Source organism: Macrobrachium rosenbergii, chromosome 26 (assembly GCF_040412425.1).
Source record: "Macrobrachium rosenbergii isolate ZJJX-2024 chromosome 26, ASM4041242v1, whole genome shotgun sequence".
Lineage (NCBI taxonomy): Eukaryota > Metazoa > Arthropoda > Malacostraca > Decapoda > Palaemonidae > Macrobrachium > Macrobrachium rosenbergii.
The window spans coordinates 40,910,949-40,934,051 of record NC_089766.1 but is presented as its reverse complement, the minus strand read 5'-3'; the positions used below and the strand labels follow the sequence as shown (position 1 = coordinate 40,934,051).

At 36.5% G+C, this 23,103-nt stretch overlaps 1 protein-coding gene across 1 annotated transcript; it reads right to left on the bottom strand.

Moving 5' to 3' along the window:
- Positions 1 to 8,629: 8,629 nt before the first annotated feature.
- Positions 8,630 to 16,622, bottom strand: LOC136853135 (perlucin-like protein). The gene is made up of 6 exons (XM_067128434.1): positions 16,359 to 16,622; positions 13,922 to 13,987; positions 13,576 to 13,734; positions 12,998 to 13,103; positions 12,353 to 12,454; positions 8,630 to 8,893 (listed from the first exon to the last, which is right to left on the bottom strand). The coding sequence occupies exons 1-6, from the start codon at positions 16,498 to 16,500 to the stop codon at positions 8,815 to 8,817; spliced, it is 654 nt and encodes a 217-aa protein (XP_066984535.1). The 5' UTR covers positions 16,501 to 16,622; the 3' UTR covers positions 8,630 to 8,814.
- Between the last annotated feature and the right edge of the window lie 6,481 nt (positions 16,623 to 23,103).

The window sequence follows — 23,103 nt, the reverse complement described above, 5'->3', positions numbered from 1 at the left end:
AACGACAGACCGAACAGCCTTCGAGTCGGAAGTGTCCAGGTTAGGAGGGGTGAGGTTTTGCCTTTACAACGGCGCCTCAGACTTTGCGTAACAACACAAAAATCAGCGCGGTGATTGGCTTGGACCCTTGAACTATGCTGCTCTCTAGCTAGCCATCATTCTTCCTTGTTGGAATATCAACTACTATTCAAAATTATTTAATACTGAACATGATCATCAACCTTGCTGCAATAAGATGTTTGATTAACACAATGTAGTGCATAAAAGTAGGTGTTTTATGTTTCTGTGTAGCATTAAAACCGAGATTTGTCAAACATATTGTGTTCGTTTCAGCGGTCTGGGAAGAAGCAAAGTTTTGATGTAAATCTCCTGCATTTCGTTAACCAGTTTTGCTCGAGGAGGATGTAATGACTGTTACTGTCGTTTGTGTTAACTATCTCTTGACCACACTAGAGCCAAAATGAAACGAGCTCTCTGGTGGGGCTGTTTGGGTCCTCTCCACGTGTGTTTAATCTCCTCATATATGCCAAATCTATAACAACAACAGAGATAAAACCATTCCTCCCATTACAGATATCAAATATCATATCTTTTTCGTTACGCAGACTTCTAAGTCAGTTACATAGGTTCACGACTGAAAAATTTTTTTATGCAATAACAAGAAACGGAATCAGATTCTTTATCAACATGGCATCTCATTTTGGCGCTGTTGCCAATACTTCAAACAGCCCCACGTGCGTTAAATCCACAGATAAGCTTCTTAAGACTGTCTCCACTGGGCACTTTCAGTGGTCACGGTATGTTTGGAGGCATTTCCACTTCTACAATTATCTTGATTTCTTAATATCATAGGTAAAGAATAAATTAGTAAGCAAGGAAATATGAAATAAAGCATAACATAGAGTAAGTTGGACGAGTGAGCAAATAAACAACCGCATGCAAACAGATAATAATGGTAAAAGTACATCTACAAGCACTGACAAAATAGTTAAGATTGAGGTGGCCTTGTGCCAGCACGGGATCTTAGGGAGAGCGCCAATTCATTATACAAACAGCTTACCCCTGCAGTTGCGTAGATGTAAATACTGTATGATGTTTATTGTCCAGAAGAAAATGTTAAATATTTATAAATGGACTATACATAGAATGGCAAATCTTTGTAAAAAATAAGAAAAATATGTTATCGTTTATAGGTTGTGGAGAAGAAATGGACTGAAGACAAACCATAAGCAGGGCGGAATAGGAAGGAGATTAAAATACCTGGAAATGAAAAACAGCCCCTATAATCTTATAATTATAGCCTCAGGGTTTGTCTCAAAGACATTCAAAGGTCTGTCAAGTTGTTGTTTTGTAAAATTGGCAACAGGGAGATCTTTAAACGCCACGCCAGAGAGAGGTCTCTTCGTGCTTGGTAGAGAGAGAGAGAGAGAGAGAGAGAGAGAGAGAGAGAGAGAGAGAGAGAGAGAGAGAGAGAGAGATGCGTCCTTTTGAGGTGAAGACTGTAAAGAAAGAGTGAAAAGAGTGAAAGGGCAATGAAAAAAGGGAGGGAGGAGGGAGAGAGCGTGACTTGGAATCAGAGACCTTCTGAAACCTATAGCGTTATTTCATAATTATCAAGCCGTTCTAATACCATGATTTAGGAAAGGAGAGGGGTGGGTGAGAAAGAGAAGTTGCAATGCCATATGTAAAAGCTACTTTTTTTCGCTTCTAAAACTCGACGTGCGTCTCTTGTGCAGTTTTAAGGCAACTAAAACTAGATTAAGCCAGAACTTCGTGATATAAAACAAAGTGCCTAATTGTAATTTAAAACCGTAGTGGTAAAATAATACCAATGAATGATTGCCGAATTCTAACCCAATATCAGGAGCAAGTAAAGCTTGCATATACGAATCGGATTCGTGACTTCAGTAAGGTTTGGATATTATCTGTCTTCACTGACAGATTATATACAACAGTAGTAATGATTATATACACCTATCTACCTGGGTCGACCTATCATTCGACTCAGCTGTGAACGGGTACCAAAGTAATCTGGGCCCAACAAAAGGTGAAGCTGGCCCCATACCCTTTCATTGGGCCCAGCTGACTCTGGTCAGCTTCACGCTTCGTCGGCTGATAAGTACCTGACTTGGATCAAACCACGGACGTTGCGAATGAAAGCCAAGTGCTCTACCCCAGGACTATGGCTCCCTCACTAGTATATTTCCTCTTTCAGGGGGTGGCCCTAATAAACACCAAACAGTCTTTAACTGTACAGACCATCAGCAACATTAGCCATTTCACAGACGACAGGTCAGTTAGTTTATGATTGACTGTGCTACTAATAAGCATTCCTACAGGTCCCAAAGTCCTTGAGGACTTTCTGAAAAGTGAGGTCAATGGGAGTAATTATACAGCATTCTTCAAAGTTGAAACATAAGCTATAGCGCTCTCAGCAGCCTTTAAGGCTTACTGTAAAAGTCACCAAGTCGTAAACAGTTTGTGCCAGCAGCCACACATCTCGTAATCACACTGCAAAGAATTACGATGAAAGGAGTATGTAGAGGTCTTAGGATCCCTAAATCTGTGATCTCTTCAGCACTGCAGTAACACCCCTTTCATAGCAGTGCTGTAGGACAAAGAATGTAATGATGAGATGAATTCGAGTCTTGTTTTTCTGTGTAAATTACTCTTGACACACCTGTGGTACAAGGGTCTTCACTTTTTCACTTTGAAACTGTTGGATGTCTTGTGCCATTTACATTAATTCTAGGGAGAGGTGAATCTCGAAAGAATATATATATATATATATATATATATATATATATATATATATATATATATATATATATATATATATATATATATATATATATATATAGTATATGTATATATATATATATATATATATATATATATATATATATATATATATATATATATATATATATATATATATATATATATATATATGTGTGTGTGTGTGTGTGTGTGTGTGTGTGTAAGTATGCATATAGATTCAATAATAATAGAGGAAAGGGACGAGTTTGTGTGTATGCCGAGAGTTTCCGAACATATGAAACTTACAAAATGAAAGAGTGAACCCCTAATAATCTCATCACTTCATAAATCTCTCCTCCTGGGGAAGGAAATAATACGTTTGTTCTTCACTTTTGCTTCTTACGTATTCCAAAATCATGTCTTAAGGTATTTTGATAAATAAGGAAAATACGCCGAGGCTGGGCATGGGGTTGAAAATTGTGATGGTTTCTTTTAAAACAATCCTTGAATTCGATGGAGTGCTTCAGGTGTTCTTGGGACATCACGCCTTCCTATTGGCCTAATAATTTAGTAATAAAATTCGCGATTCTTTTCATGTGAGTTTTCAGGGTTTAACAAACAGACGTAAAGAGCCTCCTCCTGCAAGTGTTGTAGGTAAGCCAAACATGCAATAAAAATATTCCGAGTAATTTAGGTGACAAGAATAACAACTGTGCTTTTGAATTTCAAAGAAAAATCTTCTATAGTGCAGATTTACGATTAAACAACCATTTAGAAATATCAAGGCTTCCTTCCACTAGATTTTAGGTGTTTTTTGGGAAAGGATCTAATCATAATGAGAGGGTTCATGATAACTACAGAATCACCCGCATCTGATTTCATCACTCATACATCTTGATAACTAATAATCATTTTCACAACGACATTTTATTTACCTGGCAGGACAGTGAGATTGGCAGATTTGTTTTCTTTTTCCTTTTTCATGAATTTCATTTGGCTGTTAAAATCCGTCTAGAAATCCTTCCCCTGCCTGAACAGAATTTGTCTATGGCATATCCGATCAAAAGCCTATCCAGAGCCCAAGGTTAGTGGTAATAAACCCTTCACTAAAATAGACTGAATCAACAATGAACACGCCATCAGATAAATGAATTCATACAACTGTGCAGTGGCTGCCAATTAAGAGATTCGATCTGAAATGACCAATTTTGCCCACCTCCTCCCAAAGTCCAGATAACCTTTCTTTCGGTCGGAGATAATCTTTGATTGGCAGATTTTCCATCGAAGGAGGAGGCACACCAATATTTAGACCGCGAGGAACACTCACTTACAGACCTGATGCATCCCTTTCGAAAGTTGCAAGAAATCTGGAGCGTGTAGCAATTTCTACCAATACGTGTACACTCGACTGTTTAGACTTTTAAAGGGCCTTTTTATCCTGCCCTATTTGTAGATGTGATTGTTGGGAACAACAATAAAAATGATAATGTGAAAGAAATGGCTCAGTTATTTAAAGTGCAAAGTCCCCGCTCAACGGGTTCTCTATGATGAACATCCCGTTTTTGGCGGTGCCTTCACAGGAGACACGACCTAAGGTCGCACGCACACAATCTTATTATCATTATTGTGAATTGTATATTTATTACCTTTTCATTTGCCCTTGTACCACGTATATGTGCCAGAGTATTTTTATGTCCAACCAGCTATTGTTAATCATCATGTTTCCTATATGTACCTGTCCTGTTTTGTGTAGAGAAATAGTTTGACCTCAGGTCACTTGTAAATTTTTGTACTCGCGATCTCTGCGTATATGCAGACGTCCGCACGCCGCTTTATAAGCGGGTCGCTTCATCAATAAATCACCTTACGGGCTACTCTAGGAGCAAGAGCCCGTGCTGGCACAAGGCCAGCTAAATCTGAAACAACAACAATCAATAAACCAGCAGTACTTGTCTTTCTGCCCATTATTTCGCACCTCTCTCACAAAAGCTCCCTACCTGAAAGTACACATTACTTTTACTTCATCATTTCAACTGCACGAAGATAAGAAAAGAAAGATTAAAGACAGAGTGCAGAAGAAATTCAGAATGACAAAAAAGGCTCTTCTAAGAAAGATATCAATCTTAGATGAGACATCAAGAGGAGCGAATCAGAGGTGGTTTTCATTAAGGTTTGAGAGAGACTTGGTCGAATTCATAATCTGAGGAATTAAATGTTGAGGGAATACTCTAAAGAAGTGAGTAATCGTCACGCAGTACAAAAAAGCCTCAACGCCTGAAGGGTGACTGGACACTCTTCTTTTTAGAGAGAAGAAAAATCCCTGTCCTGTGTAAAAGATCCTAATTTTGCGCGGTTTTTCTGTTTGATAACTTAAGGAGATTTTTCAAAATGTCATCTATATAAAGAAACTAACAATACTAAAATCATACTAACTAAAACACTGGACATGATACAGTTAGAAATGCCGAATGTATAATAATAATAATAATAATAATAATAATAATAATAATAATAATAATAATAATAATAATAATAATAATAATAATAATAACGATTATTTAAAAGAAACTTTTTTATATTTAAACGTTACGCTTGTGTAGGGACTACAAAAGAGTTGAATTTAAAATTAAATCTACAAGTTATTTGTGAAGTTTTAGACAGACAACAGTGACGTCTTATACAAAAAATAATTGGATTCGGGGGAATTGTAAACGTACAAACATTAATGAAATCCACAGAGTGAAATATTTTACCGGAAATCTTGGTCTTAGAAGCAGAATTTAATTTATGCCATAATATTCTCACTTCAGCCTTTCTTGAGTACTACTCAAATGTTTCCTTCTCGCTAAGAAAAGTTTCTTGAAACTTGTCTCTCACTGAAAGCAAAAACTTAGAAGCAAAGAGAGGGAAGACTTAATTGCCCCAGAAGAAGGAAAAGACATGGCTGTTCTTCACCCGGAAATTATTTGCAGATGTAAGAATGTAATTCATCTCCGTCTCACCACTTGAACGACCCCAGCAGGACTAATTGTCATGGCGGTCCCATTCCACAACACCATCCCAGTAAAGGAAGGCAACAGGAGAAATGGAGACGAATCTGCAATGAAGCAACGTCTGGATGATAATGGCGTTTGCCCGAATCGAGGTTGCAAATAGCCTCAGTTTACTCAGGTGGAAAATAATCTCTGTTACTCACGAGGAAGAAAGTAATCTCTGTTACTCAGGAGGAGGAAAGGAACCTCTGTTACTTAGGAGGAGGAAAGTAATCTCTGTTAATCATGAGGAGTTAAATAATCTCTGTTACTCAGGAGGAAAATAACCTCTATTGCTCAGTAGGACGGAAGTAATCTTTGTTGTTCAGGAGGAGGAAAGTAATCTCTGTTGTTCAGGAGGAGGGAAGTAATCTCTGTTGTTCAGGAGGAGGGAAGTAATCTCTGCTGTTCAGGAGGAGGGAAGTAATCTCTGTTATTCAGGAGGAGGAAAGTAATCTTTGTTATTCAGGAGGACGAAAGCAATCTTTGTTACTCACTATTACTCAGCAGGAGGAATATAATCTGTTACTCCGGAAGAGGAAATTAATCTCTGCTGCTCAGGAGGAGGGAAGTGATCTCTGTTGTTCAGGAGGAAGAGAGTAATCTCTGCTACTCAGGAGGAGGAAAGTAATCTCTTTTATTCAGCTAAACATCCAGACAGGCCTTTAAGATAAATACCGATTCACCACAGCTTCGATGCTTCATCTCCTCTGACCTGTTCTCTGTCTGTCCAGATATGGAGTCTTTCGCAGGTTCCGCTGTATTCTGACCTCGTTATGCATATAACAGTCTGGGGGTTTTGACCTTTACTGCACACCTTTACTTGCAATATATATATATATATATATATATATATATATATATATATATATATATATATATATATATATATATATATATATATATATATATATATATATATATATATATATATATATATATATATATATATATATATATATATATATATATATATATATATATATATATATATATATATATATATATATATATATATATATATATATATATATAAATATATATATAAATATATATGTATGCATATATGTATATCCAAATCCAAATCGGGGGAGGAGAAGACATCCCAGGAATGTCTACAAATCTGTTTTTCTTACATAGAATATCCCTCGCAATTTCTACTCTCATTTAGCTCCTTTCGTTTCTATTTTAATTCTGTATTATGTGATGTATTTAGGGGCTAGTGGAGGTCCAATTTGTGGCGTGACCATCAGACTTCAAAATGATTAAGGATTTACACTAGACCAAGAGTCCAAATACTCCATCGTCACAGGTATGGCCTCCAGGGTTTGCCTTAAGAAAGTCAATTCAATATTAACTGTTATTATTATGCAACTCTTTAAAACTAATGATAAAAATATTGACAAAAATATTGACTGCCACTCAGTAATGCGCGTTTGAATTACAGAACAGAATATTAGAATAGAATATACAATTTAGGACAAAGGCCAAGCGCTGGGACCTATGTGAGGTCATTCAGCGCTTAAACGGAAAGTGACAGTAAATAGGTTTTAGAGGTGGAACAAGAGGATAACCTCGCAGTTGCACTATGAATCAATTGTTAGGAGAGGGTGGAAAGTAAGATGGAAGAGAATCTGAGCGGAGGTACAGCAAAGGGAATAAAATAAAAGGGGTTGATCTAGGGTCCGAAGGGAAGCTGCAAAGAACCTTAAGTAATGCCTACACTGAACCACTGAGGTGCACTGACGGCACTCCACCCTACGGGGGTGTTTGAATTATAAATAACTCATGAACAACAAAGCTGCAAATGGAGATCTTGTCTTTTGAGACGTGAATTTTAAATCATGTCCTTTTACATATACAGTATGGGACTCCAAATTTCGAAATACAACATTATATGTAATTTTTACGTTTAGCCCGAGGCTTGAAGTGTGGATATATTGGAAAGCAGTGACATGAGATGTTGTACACACAGTAATGTCTCACAAAGACAAGTGATTTTTTTCAGACAAATTTCCAGGAAAATTATTCTGAGTTTCTGCAACACTGAAATACTTTCGAGTCGTCCTTCACCTCTCCAAAGTTGCTCTATATCAGGCTCTGCCTATTCTCTATTATCAAAGGTATTCCTTAAGTGTTCTCGTAGTGAATCTCAAAACAGTCTTCTGTCCCAATTTCACAGCAGGAATGTTTCGTTGCAGAATTTGCTTGGGTAACTTATGCATTGCAGCATGCACACATCTTCCTACGATAAAGGAAAATGTTCCAAACAAGAAATGAACCCAGAATTGGTTGCAGGCTGCCTGTGGGATACAGGCTGAAGTTTGTTTGTCTAATTGAAAGAGGCATTCCCTGTCAAAGTGAAAGGGAATTGGAACCTAAGTACAGTTGTTGAAGGTATCGTTTCCTAAATGACACAGAGACAAAATGTGTGTTTAAAGATTTATATGACTAGTCCCCAAAGAATAGTGTCTGTCAGCACACTTCCATTATTTGAGGTGTAATTCAGGGAATTAGACTACTTTACAAAAAAAAAACTCCTCTCATGAGAGATTCCACCCCCTTTCAAACTAGATCAACCATGTTTATTGAAATTACAGACCTGGTTTCCTAGATGACTGAGATTGTGCTCACCTGGAGAGAAAGTAAGACATCACAGAGACACAACTCTGAAAGAAACGTAGTTCACAAAGCACTTCAGTTCTCCTAACAAATGGTCACCCGGATAGCTTTATAATCAAGTTCCACATAATAATTACTGTGGAGGGTGACTTGTAGCCAAAAAGACCCATTTCTAAAACAGATACAGTATTTCAGTTTGTAAGTAAACCTAAATGTTGCAGTTCTATTTATTGACGGTTAATTAAAGAAATGTAAACATGAACTATGGGGTTGTTCAACAGAATACAGCATAAGAAATACAAGCACATAACAAAGGCAATAAAAACATAACAACAGGCAATTTTACTTTACGTAGACACTTGGAAGGAAATCTGCTCTTACGCCTGATCCATCTTCCATTTCACTTGTCTGCGGGAGTTTCTTCATCTAGCACTGAAGCAAAGTTCCAACCCAGTTGGGCAGGTTTCTCGCAGATGTACCTGTTGGTAGAATAAGGTAATATTTTTATAATTCTTCTTCTCGAGGAAATAATTATTTTGAGTTGGAAAACCTTGGTTGAGTCCTAAACTCTTGACTCTGTTGAAGACGATTCAGCTTCATAGAGCAAAAGGAAAATGTATTTTCAGAGCATTATACAGTAATCTTAAGAAAGTAGTCATGGAGTGCATTCACAGCATAGGCAGGTACTGTACTTTTTGTTAGTTTCTAACTCTTGTCACTTAAATCTCCAGCTATTTACAGATGGTTTCATGATCACAATCACTTACTGCTGCAGTGTGGGATCTGCAGTGGGAGGTTGAAACCAACGTTCTTTGGAAGCTGTGTGCTTGTTCCATGTGAATAGGTTTCATCTACTGCAATAATAATAATAATAATAATAATAATAATAATAATAATAATAATAATAACACCCAGCAACGAAGGACAAGAAGACGAACTAAGAGATGACGACACAGAAAAAGACAGGAAGATGAGCTATCAAACAACGAGACACGAGGAAGCACCAAAGATGTAACAGAGAGGTCTGAATGGGTGGACAAGATCAGACAATGGACGAAGCCAGATACAGAAAGAACAAAGATCCCCTCCATGAAAGCCTACAACACAAAGAAACTAAGGGAATAAACAAGTGAAGTTACTGAAATAATGAGACTAATCCACACCACCAGTATCATAGAAACAAATAACCTGGCATCTGCAGGAGCAAGACTAGTAGTAGAACTCATGGGGATACAAACACCAACACCACCATCACAACCAACCCAACAGAAACCAAAACAGCAACCACCTTGGAAAAGGCGCCTGGAAAAACAAATCATAGCGATGAGATCTGACTTAAGTAAACTGAAAGAGATGGCAGAAAAGAGGTTAAGAAGCAAGAAAACAAGAGAGGAACTGAATGAGAAATACAGAGTACAGGAGAAGGGACTAAACAACACAACAGAAGATATAAAACAGAGGCACAAAGCCAAAGTACATAAAATCCAATGGTACATGAACAGGAATAAAGGATACCAACAGAACAAACTCTTCGGAACCAACCAGAAAAGACTATACAGCCAACTAAGAGGGGAAGACAACCACCAGGAAATTCCTAAAGCTGAACCAAGTCAGAGACTGTGGGAAAACATATGGAGCAATCCGGTATCACACAACAAACATGCAACATGGCTCCAGGAAATCAAGGCAGAAGAAATGGGGAGAATAAAACAAAGATTCACCCAGATAACGACAGACACAGTCAGACACCAACTAAAGAAAATGCCCTGCTGGAAAGCCCCAGGTCCCGATGAAGTCCATGCATACTGGCTCAAAAACTTCAAGGCCCTACACCCACGAATAGCAGAACAACTCCAGCATTGTATCACAAACCACCGTGCGCCCAAATGGATGACCACAGGGAGAACATCCTTAATACAGAAAGACAAGAACAAGGGAAATATAGCAAGTAACTACAGGCCTATCACCTGCCTACCAATAATGTGGAAGTTACAGATATCATCAGTGAAAGGCTATACAACTACCTAGAGGATACAAACACCATCCCCCGCCAACAGAAAGGCTGCAGAAGGAAGTGTAGGGGCAAAAAGACCAGCTCCTAATAGTAAAAATGGTAATGAAGAACACTAAGAGAAGAGGAACCAACCTAAGTATGGCATGGATTGACTACAAGAAAGCCTTCGACATAATACCGCACACATGGCTAATAGGATGCCTGAAAATATATGGGGCAGAGGAAAACACCATCAGCTTCCTTAAAAATACAATGCACAACTGGAATACAGTACTTACAAGCTCTAAGATAAGACTAGCAGAGGTTAACATCAGGAGAGGGATCTTTCAAGATGACTCACTGTCCCCACTAATCTTCGTAGTAGCCATGATTACCATAACAAAAGTACTGCAGATGATGGATGCTGGGTACCAACTCAAGAAAGAAGGCAACAGAATTAACCATCTGATGTTCATGGACAACATCAAGCTGTATGGTAAGAGCATCAAGGAAATAGATACCCTAATCCAGACTGTAAGGATTGTATCTGGGGACGTCAGGATGGAGTTTGGAATAGAAAAATGCACCTTGGTCAACATACAAAAAGGAAAAGTAACAAGGACTGAAGGGATAAAGTTACCAGACGGGAATAGCATCAAACACATAGATGAGACAGGATACAAATACATGGGAATAATAGAAGGAGAGGATATAAAATACCAAGAGATCAAGGACAAGATCAGGAAAGAATATATTCAGAGACTTAAGGCGATACTCAAGTCAAAACTCAACGCTGGAAACATGACGAAAGCCATAAACACATGGGCAGTACCAGTAATCAGATACAGCGCAGGAGTAGTGGAGTGGATGAAGGCTGAACTCTGCAGAATCGACCAGAAAACTAGAAAACACATGACAATACACAAAGCACTACACCCAAGAGCAAAAGGATGGACTATACATAATACGAAAGGAAGGGGGAAGAGCGCTACTAAGCATAGAGGAGTGTCTCAACATCGAGAACAAAGCACTGGGGCAATATCTGAAAACCTGTGAAGATGAGTGGCTAAGGAGTGATTGGCAAGAAGGGCTGATAAAAGTAGACCAAGACCCAGAAACATACAGATACAGGAGAATGAAAAACAGAACAGAGGAATGACACAACAAACCAATGCACGGACAGTACATGAGACTGACAAAAGAACTGGCCAGCAATGAAACATGACAATGGCTACAGAGGGGGAAACTCAACAAGGAAATAGAAGGAATGCTAACACTGGCATAAGATCAGGCCCTAAGAACCAGGTATGTCCAAAGAACAATAGATGGAAATAACGTCTCACCCATATGCAGGGAGTGCAATATGAAAGACGAGACCATAAACCACATAGCAAGTGAATGTCCGGTGCTTGCACAGAACCAGTGCAAAAAGAGGCATGATTCAGTAGCAAAAGCCCTCCACTGGAGCCTGTGCAAGAAACACTAGCTAGCTTGCAGTAATAAGTGGTACAAACCCCAACCTGACAGAGTGATAGAAAATGATCAGGGAAAGATCCTCTGGGACTGTGGTATCAGAACAGACAGGGTGATACGTGCCAATAGACCAGACGTGACGTTGACTGACAAAATCCAGAAGAACGTATCACTCATTGATCTTGCAGTGATATGGAATATGCCAGTGGAAATTGTACCTATAATCATAGGAACACTAGGCATGATCCCAAGATCCCTGAAAAGGAATCTGAAAAAAAAAACTAGATACCGAAGTAGCTCCAGGACTCATGCAGAAAAGTGTGCTACTAGAAACAGCACACATAGTGAGAAAAGTGGTGGTTTCCTATGGAGGCAGGATGCAACCCAGAACCCCAAACTATAAAAACCACCCAGTCGAATAGGATGACTGTGATAGACAAAAAAAAAAAAATAATAATAATAAATTCCTTACCTAAATTCCTTCCCACAATTAGCATCATTGAAGCGATCGTCTTTTGAATGATAGTAATGGACACAGTGTTCTGCTGGATTGTTGGGCTCGCCTTCACCCCACCTGGAAGGAGTAAGATAATCACTGTTGAGAAACACCACTTCCATCGTCATTCCAAATGGTAACACTAGAAGCGTTCTGCTACTAAAATTGTTGCCACTGTCTTCCACTGCTTGTGCCTAATCCTGAGGGTAGGAATTATACCATGTTCATTGAATCGAAGAGGGTAAGTTAGGGGAAATTAAGACTCCTATCTGAAGGCCCAATACCTCCTTGATGTCTCTTTTATCAGTAATGCTTAATAACTTTTAATGGATTGATTCTTCAGCAAATGTTCAGAACACTAGGCCTACATCTGATGCGGATTTCATGCATTAGGCTACTGCCTATAATATACTGTACATTACATGATACTGTGGACAGTGATAAATGATCCTCTGTCTAACTCTGATTATCATTTCTCAGTAGTCCAAGTGTGATCCAGTGAATCTGTTACCCTATTCCATGATATAACTCAAATGGTCTTTTCTCCTCTCAGTTTTCTTGCAGAAGCATAATGCTTTGATGTAGGTATGGAATCTCTATTGCAACCACTTCAGATCTTACCATGATTCAACGATTTGGTGAATGGTGCCATCTGCAACCCATCTGAGGGTTCCCTGTTCTTGCAAGTCACTTAGTCCTACGTAGGTGTTGTGACCTTTTGCAAGATCTGCAAAGAGAATAACTGATTAGATTGAATGGGAAAGTATCATTCTCCATCTTTGTCTCATAGGCTATTTTTTAAAAAACAGTTAAATCAGCTGTCTAGAAATTCTATGGAAACAGATGACAGGTGAACTTGTTCAAAGTTTATGATATGTAATCTAGCTTTGCTCTTCTGTAACACATCTTGAAAGATAGATCGTCAAGACAACGCAACTGTTTTGGGGGTACCAGCTGGTACCAGTAAAAGAAATACTAGCCCTTATATTAGCTTAATCCCCTAAGGACTTACTGGTACATGCCAGTAACTTCCTATTAAAGTGTATTATTGTTCAATAATATCAAATGCATTTAAGAGCAAATTCCTTGACTAGGTTTGTTTGAGCTTAGAACAGTGACTTCTCTGTTTGATTAAGCAAACTTGATGGCACTATTGTAGTGGCTTCCTTATATTTAAACTCACGATTACTGTTACTCACCACGGAGGAAGTTGTACTCGTCGTCATGAGTGATTTTGACTAAGTCAGAATTCAAGGCTATGCACTTTTGACGGCTCTCTTCCCAAGTGCTAGTGTCTTCACTGATGAAGTAACAGGAGGATCTCAGCTTGAACCAACCCTTTTCACAGACAAGATGATCTGTAAGTCAAATTAAGATCTTTCATAACAGGGTTGAATGCTCTTGTCACGTAAATGTTCAAGGTGGTTTATATATATATATATATATATATATATATATATATATATATATATATATATATATATATATATATATATATATATATATATATTTATACCGTTGGGTAACAAAGCGTTGATTACTCACCTGTGGCCATTAAGGTGAACATTTTCATGATTCCTGCGGCGACTCTCTCCGAAGCAACCGCTTGTGCTGAAAATAAAACGGAAATTATAGTTGGAAAATGGTTTTTTGTTAAGCTATGGGTCGGGTAACATTGAGCAATAATCTTGAGGAGCCAGTACATATAATGTATAATATTTATTATTAATGATATATATATATATATATATATATATATATATATATATATATATATATATATATATATATATATATATATATATATATATATATATATATATGTATTTATATATTTATATATACATATGTATTTATATATTTATATATATTATATATGTGTATATATATAATATGTATATATATATATATATATATATATATATATATATATATATATATATATATATATATATATATATATATATATATATATATATATATGGTGAACAGTAATAATGGCACAGGGAAAAATAAATAGGTTCGAAATAGGGTAAAAAATATATTGATTCATATGCAGTGTTTCGTGGTGTATATTAGCCCTCAGGGATCCCAGAGGGCTAAACTAAACACGGCGAAATATATATGTATATTTTTTATGCCATTTATTCTATTTTTGCTTGTGACATTTTTACCTGTGCCATAATTACCTAAATTCATGTACATACATATATATATATATATATATATATATATATATATATATATATATATATATATATATATATATATATATATATATATATACGATATCCATAAGACATAAAACATCTTCAAAGTTCTTTTTATGGGGAAACGTTTTTCATCAATCCTTTGACATCATTAGTGTGGTCTGCAATAAATTATAAAGAGCAGTTAAAACTAAAGTTAAAATATTCATTTATTATAACATGACAGTAAACGTCTTTTTATAATTGTCAATAAATAAAATAAAATAAATAAATAAATATATTAAAATTCAGTCAAGTTTGTGAGAAATTTAACTACCATAGAATCATGCAGCGGCATGGCCAGTAAATGTAAAATGCCCTTATTTGACAATGACTGGAGTCATAAAGATATTACCAGCATTGTATGATTACTATTCAATATTTTGGGAAAACGGTGCGAGAGTGAATGATCAAAGTTACAAATAGTTTGAGATGTAAAATGAGAATCGAAAAGATGTTTTATCAATCAGGTGATTTTACATGAATAAGCATGTGTTCGAATCCGGGGATCAACCTGTACGATAACCACCCCTAAGTGGCTGTAATAGCGGACTTGCAACTGTAATTTTACTGGAACCAACTTGGGGTTCCAGACATCTTGGGCATTAAATTTATAGCAATAATGCTGGATGACAGTAAAATCTTGCAACTTACCTGAAGTATAGGACCAAAAATTTCTCCTTTTTTGGATTCATGTAAAAATAAATTTTAACAAATTTTATCATTGAAAGAGAAACCAGGTTTTTAAAATTAAATTTAAATTCCTATGAATAGAAAAAAAGTTTATTTTTTCTCCTATAAGTGACAATGAATTTTACACGGTAGCATTATCTATAAATTTGAATGCCCAATAAAGATGTCATCTTTATGTTGGTTCCATAAAAGAATTTTTGCAAGTCTGGCTGTTACAGCCACTTAGACCCAGTTAGGCAGGTTCTCTATATCCAATCCAGAACATTTCTAGCATATAAACGGTGTACATTCGCAAAATGTAAATTATAAAACACTTTCTCAGTGCAAAATCTCAAATCCTTTTATTATTAACTACCTGCCTGAGTATTACATATATACTATTTAAAGCCCGGGAATTTGAATTAACATATGTCTGGGTTGGGGATATATTCTGTATCCTATTTATATTATATATATATTATATATTCCTTCACAAACTTGATGAATTATAATATATTTATTTATTTATTTTATTTTATTTTATTGACTTTATAAAATTTTTTACTGTCAGGGTAAAATAATATTATTTTAATAATCTTTATAATTTATTGCAGATCAGATGATGATGCAAGGATTGTAAAAATAAATCAATATATATTTATTTGTCTTATGGATCTACTGATTGTGAATTTATGCTTGACTGTTGGCTATATATATATATACATACATACATATATATATATATATATGTATATATATATATATATATATATATATATATATATATATATATATATATATATATATATATATATATATATATATATATATATATATATATAAGCAATTACCGCTGAAAGAGACAGCCAGAAGATCATTATTTCACAACCCTTTCCTTCACGTTAACTAGTAATCCCTGAGGACTATCCTGAAATCACGTGAATATTGCAATTTTTTTTAAGTGTAATACGAATATATTATGTAACAACTGACAGATTCACAAGTCCGAAAGAAGCAGCTCACTGAACTTCCACAAGATTCCCCGATGCTCTTTCCCTCACCTTGTACTCCCCGAGTGAGGTTGTCAATCGAGTCTGCAATTCTGCTCAGTTGAATATGATCCATTTGCTGCGAGTAGCAGCGACCAGCCATTGCAAGAAGAAGAATGGTCGCAAGCACACGAAAACAAGTAGCAACGGTCATACTTGAACACTTCACCTCTTTGGCTCAAGGAGTTTAGCTTAGTACTAGCTGGAACAGCGTTCTTCTTCTCTCTGAATTCCCAGTGAGGTGAGGGCGTCCTTTTATATAAATCAGCCGCTGCGCCTACTCGTTTGCAACCAAAGTCCTAGCTGGTAAGGATATCATCTCCTAGGACCCCTAGGGACGCGGCGAGAGAACTCGATTGTGGGCGTTTAATGTGCTTGTTCATACGCAGTCTAAATTTCATGGCTCGCGTCACACTGTTCAACGAATGCCTTTGTGTCAACTCGTAAAGTTTAAAAGCTCTCTCTCTCTCTCTCTCTCTCTCTCTCTCTCTCTCTGCGTGTGTAATTTTTTTCTCTGCACTCTCGTAGTTCCTTGGGTACATGAAATAGAAAGTTCATGTTTATCACTTATGTTAATAGTCTACCCAGCGTACTTGGTCAAAGGAGGGTCGGGGGGGAGGGGTAAAGAGCGATGCAAAATGAAGACTCACTTTAGATTCTTAAAAATAAAAAAAAGGCTTTATTTAAGAAACACATCTCATTACAACTGAGGGCAGTTTTATGATAATAATATTGTTAGAAAAAGAATATGAAAATATTAATCAAGAAAATGTGACACCGCTTTACTCACGTGCTGCCATATCTGCGGTCACCCTAAGGCGATGGTGAGGAAGAAACAATGATAGTTTTTGGTCAGCAGCCTTGGGTTAACCCATTCCATTAAATGATTAATCCTGGGTCAACACAGGAACAATGGATATCTCCCCGAAACGAGGCATCAGCCCTCAAACAAATGAATAATACATTAATGAGCCCTTCAATTCCTAAAGGTAGGCAAATGTAACTTCAAAATAATAAAATAATAAAGCATAGCATAACTATAGCATAAAATAATTAAAATTAATAAATACTATACAATTTGCAAGAAGAGAGAGAGAGAGAGAGAGAGAGAGAGAGAGAGAGAGAGAGAGAGCATTTCCAATGCACAGAGATTATTTTTCAAACGACACTTGTGCAATCGTAAAATGCAAGAAAAAAGCAGAGAAACGCAAGAAAAACGCTGCCGATCAAAAGAAGACGAAACAAGGCTAATAATTACTGAATGCCATGTGAATAAACACAGCAGTCCAAAATTATGAACTGACATTTAAAGGAGGGAGAGAGTCAGTCACCTGGTGATAGTTAATATTTAAATTTCATTTAATTTAAGCTCACATATCTTCATTTATGATGATAACGTTTCTAAAAGAAGAGTTGGCGCTAAACTCCGTTGTTTACAAAAGAAACAAAACCAGGAAATACCAAAGAGTATTGTAATAGGTCAAGGTCTTAGGAAGGAAAGGGATCATCCACAGTCCACGAGTAACTACGAAACAGAGATATTATGTCAGCGTTGTAAAGCGACGGTGGGGAGTGGGGGTGTGGGGAGGGGCGGCTTCTGACCAATTAATGGTACTACACACTCTCACATTATATAATATATATATATATATATATATATATATATATATATATATAATATATATATATATATATATATATATAATATATATATATATAATATATATATATATATATATATATATATATATATATATATATATATATATATATATATATATATATATATATATATATATATATATATATATATATATATATATACATATACATACTATATATGTATATATATTACAAAAAGCAACATGCATTTTTCTCTTAGGGGAGTATCGCCAAAGGAATACAACCACTTAGTTTCTCAACAAGTATTTATGGCATAGCTGCTAGTATTCCCACTCCACTTTTCTTGCCTAGCAAATAGATCATGATAATCATTTACAGTATGGAGGATTGAAGGCAACAGCTTTGGAACAATCCACGGTCTTTGCAATTGTAAATTTACATATGTGTGTGTGTGTGTATGTAATTATCCGGTGTGGCTAAGCAGTTCGTAGCTAAATTTGCAATTGTAAGGTCCGTGTATTATTCCAAACAAGTTTGCCTTCAACCCCACACACACACACACACACACACACACACACACACATATATATATATACATATATATATATATATATATATATATATATATATATATATATATATATATATATATACTGTATATATATATATATATATATATATATATATATATATATATATATATATATATATATATATATATATATATATATATATATATATATAAACAGTTAATTTTCAGATAAATAGTCTCCATACTCACATAAGTGAATAATAATCACGGTTAAAAGCTCTGCTCAAGAAGTGCGTTGTTTGAGAGAGAGAGAGAGAGAGAGAGAGAGAGAGAGAGAGAACGTACAGAAATACAAGCGTGCTTTTTATCTTTGAGGAAGAGAGAGAGAGAGAGAAGAGAGAGAGAGAGAGAGAGAGAGAGAGAGAGAGAGCACCCACAACAAACCCTTGTAACTAAGGAGAGAACAAAAGGACAAGTATCCCTTGTATCCATGTCAGAGTTCATCAAAATAAGAGGACGCAGCGTGAGGCCACAGCCGCGACTATCGTTAATATGGGTTTCCCAGCCAGTGATGACGTCAGTGTTCTGAATGCGAGGGGAGACAGGGAAAGATTTCATGAGTATATTACTGCTGCTGCGTGCCATTGCTTTCAATATTCAGTAGCACTTTCTTTATAATATGCTTGCATGCATGCATGCAATTATAAATATGTATCCTTTGACTGTTTACCTGCAGAATAAACCGCAGTTCATTAGAGAAGATGTCTGTGTAGTACCATAGCTTCCATGTAATACCATCGCTCATTCAATCGCGTGTCAGAGACATTCCTGGCTATTTCCAAGTCCTTTCAGTCATATGCCAAGGCAGTGTTTCTCAAACCTTTTGACCTGAGGGCGCATCTACGAAAAACCAACACTTTGGGGGGAGCATCTTTGATTTTAATATGGAAAAATTAGTCATGAGATTTGAAAATAAGAAAATTATAAAGATGTACCTGAAATAACCATTTATTTTTAAGATATTTTTCATTTAAGTATCTGCATGTGAAACGTGCTTGATGAGATTTCGCAATTTTCTGAATCTTGGCCTTATATGTGATAAACATACTCTCATCTCTTCATCAATGGATTTAGTTTTTGATCGTATTTTACATTTAATGTTGGTAGAGAAAATCTTTGTTCACAGAGAGACGACGTGGACAACTGCAGTAAAACAGTCAAAGCTTTCCTAGCTATTGAAGGAGATTCTTCTTTGTTTGAAATCCAGAACTGGTAGATGGGCACCTCCTCCTGCTTGATCTTGAAGCCACGATCAGTAGATATGGTAGCCAGCTCATCTTCTGCTAACGAAAAGCCAGCGTTATCAGTTGAAATGTCAAAGAAAGGTTTGAGAATCCAATCGTATTGCTCGGTTCAGATTACCTTCCAGAATTGCTAAGTGATCCCCTATTGAAGGAATTAAATTATCTGAATGGCCTTCTTGAACCAAAGGAAACATTTCCAAACAGCCTAAACTAGCTTTTCTTTTACCAAACTGCTGGTTATTTCTGGAATGCTTGAATTTTGTCGGTAGATAAGAGAAGGTTTTCATTTCCATTTTGCATGGACACGTTCTGACTATTCAGGTGTTGAAACATTTCGATCAGATATCTCATTTTTGAAGTCCAAAACTTACATTTCAAAAGTTAACAAAATTTACTTTTATTTTCTTTCTCAAAAGATGCCAACAGTTCTTGACGAAGTTCGGAGTAATTTACCTCTTGATAGCCATCGAACTTGTGTGTGCAAAAGTAAGCGTGTGTGTTGTGAATCCATGTTTTCACAAAGAAGCTCAGATTTACGAGCTTTTACCATTTCAACAACTTGGTCTTGATCAAAAGCTTCTCTCAATTTATTACCAAGTGTTTTTGCCATCAGGGGCCTCTATGAAAGAAACATTGAGTTGTTATAGTGTTGATATGGTGTTGCTTTACAAACCATGGAAGACCTTCAATAGAACCAGTTATTAATGGAGCTTCATCAGAACAAACCCCGGCACACGACTTCCACGATAAGTTCCATTTCTCAAAGAATGATTTAAATTATGAAGCATATCTTCACCTGCAGTAGTGGTAAGCAGTTCTTTGCACCAAAGATACTGATTTACTATAGTTTCCCCATCAATAAAGCAAATAAAGGCAAGCAACTGCGCTTTGTTGGCTATGTCGGTTGGTTCGTCAACTTGGAGTGCACAGTATGAATCCTGAAGTTTATTACAGAAAACATTTCCTTCAATATTGTTAGAATGATAGAACACTATCATTCAGTGATGGAATTTTACTTATCTGTTTCTCTACATTGTCTGCTGAAATAGTCTCCACCATCTTTTTACAAGCGACCAAAATAATAGACTCAGCGAGAGTATGTGACTTCATTTTTACGGCTCTCATTTCCGATATTTCACAAGAAGCAATTTGAGCTTTCTCAGACACCGTTGCTCTCCTTTTGAAAGCGTTGATCAAGTCATCTTTTGAAATAACTTCGGTACGTTTTTTCCTTGAAGATTGCAGTGTGATGTTTGAAAATGCTTGCTTCATTTACTAAGAAGCATCGACTCGTTTGACATTTTGCATCTACACACCAAACACAATGGCTGAGGCTGATTTTCATCTCCAGCCCACGTGAAGGAAGCCATAACTTGAACAACTTCTGTCGTGTTTGCGAATGGGTCTGCTCTTATTTTTCTTGGCTGGACGCTTCATGTCACTTGAAATAGTTTCATTATTAGAATATTGCTTAAAAACCTATTCATTGTATGGGTAGTTTATTTTTTTAAATATGCAAAAAAACAAGAATTATAATTCAGCGAGTGTCTTGAACGAGAACTTTGAAAAGTAATGAAGCAGCACATGGGTACCTCCTCAGACTGACCACATTCGCAGAAGACTTCGCATTTATTGGGCAATGAGGTCATTGTCCCGAATTATGAACGCCCTTTGAACTGTCATTCACCACATGGTGAAGTTATTAACCTGGACTATGTGTCACGAGAACAGAACAGAGCAAATTTCCAACAAGACTCAACTTCCATCCAAGACATCTCTGGAAGAAAGGAAAGCCAAGTTGTCATAAATCCTTAGATCTCAAGATGTAACTCTGTTACTCCACTTGAAATTTCTGCACATCCAAAATACCCGTAGGTGGGTAGTGCCGTCAGTGCACCTCACGCGCTGCGCTGTAGGCATTACTTAAGATTCTTTGCAGCATCCCTTCGGCCCCTAGCAGGAACCCCTTTCGTTCCTTTTACTGTACTTCCATTTATATTCGCATCCTTCAGTCTTACTTTCCACTCTCTTCTAACAATTGTTTCGTAGTGCAACTGCGAAGTTTTCCTCCTGTTACACCTTTCAGCCCTTCTTATCTCTCAGTTTAATTTCAGCCGTGAATGGCCTCATAGGTCCCAGCGCATGGTCTTTGGCCTAAATTGTATAATCGAATCCGATCCATCTCCAAAATCAACCACAGGGAGAATAACTAAAACTAAAAAGCTGCATATAGCAGAGACCGTGTCCATAGACGATCCAGATGCCTTCTTCATCTTATCCTTGTATATCAACCCAATCCAGTTGCCCATTAAGGAAGGATAAGACCAAGTCAGCAGACCCAAAGGCTAATTGAAGTCAGCTGACCTCATCCTCAGGTCAGAGAGACGAATATATAAAGACGTTCCGTCATTTTTATTTTTGTTTCTTTAATGAAGCTGAAGACGGGAGCTTGCACTTGTGGCGCTCCTCTTGGCTTCATTCAGAATTTTAACTTGGGAAACTTGACCAATCAGACACACACTCATATATATATATATATATATATATATATATATATATATATATATATATATATATATATATATATATATATATATATATATATATGTGTGTGTGTGTGTGTGTGTGTATATATATATGTATGTAAATATAAGAATCTACTGGTCACTTTTACCAAATAGGTATGTAATTGTAAGGACCGTATGCCCTGTTAACTTCTCGGATTCTTCCACGTTATGGATGCACTTGTTACCACTTTGAAGCCTTAGATCCAAATGCAAGCCTATGAAGTGATTCCGATGTCCGGTAGCAGGATTCGAACTCGCATCTGGAGTATCAGAACGAGGTCACGTTGCCGACCTGACCGCTGGAAGAATAAGTCCATCGCTGCTTATGCTTCCGTGTACCTGTCGAATTCTGATACATTTATTAGAGCTGGAATAGACTCATCCTCACCAGCGTAGCCAATTGAGAAATCGTTTTCTCTGCCATTTTTAGGTGGAAATATTCTTTACAGCATCAACTGGTTTCGTTGTACCAGATACGTATGCAATTATAATAACGAGAATTCATTCTGAGCTTCTCGAATTCTTCAAATCTTTTTGATGCGTTTGTGACTACAAAGCTTAGTACTGGTTTTTCCCTTTGAAGCTTCTCACACAACTGTTTCATAGCTATTGATCCACTCACCCTTTCCATAAAAATACAGTTGTTCTCCTACCAGTTCTTTTGTCATGTCTTATTTTTTCAGTTAAAATCTCACCCTTATAATTCTTTGAGTCTCCTCTATCACCCCCAT

Bases quoted from the DNA above. Each gene is read 5' to 3' on its own strand.
- LOC136853135 (XM_067128434.1), bottom strand. From the start codon at position 16,500: ATGACCGTTGCTACTTGTTTTCGTGTGCTTGCGACCATTCTTCTTCTT. The intron at 13,104-13,575 runs GTGAGTAACAGT...TTCTCTTTGCAG, and splicing joins CGAGTACAACTTCCTCCGTG to ATCTTGCAAAAGGTCACAAC. The intron at 8,894-12,352 runs GTAAGGAATTTA...TTCTACCAACAG, and splicing joins AATTGTGGGAAGGAATTTAG to GTACATCTGCGAGAAACCTG.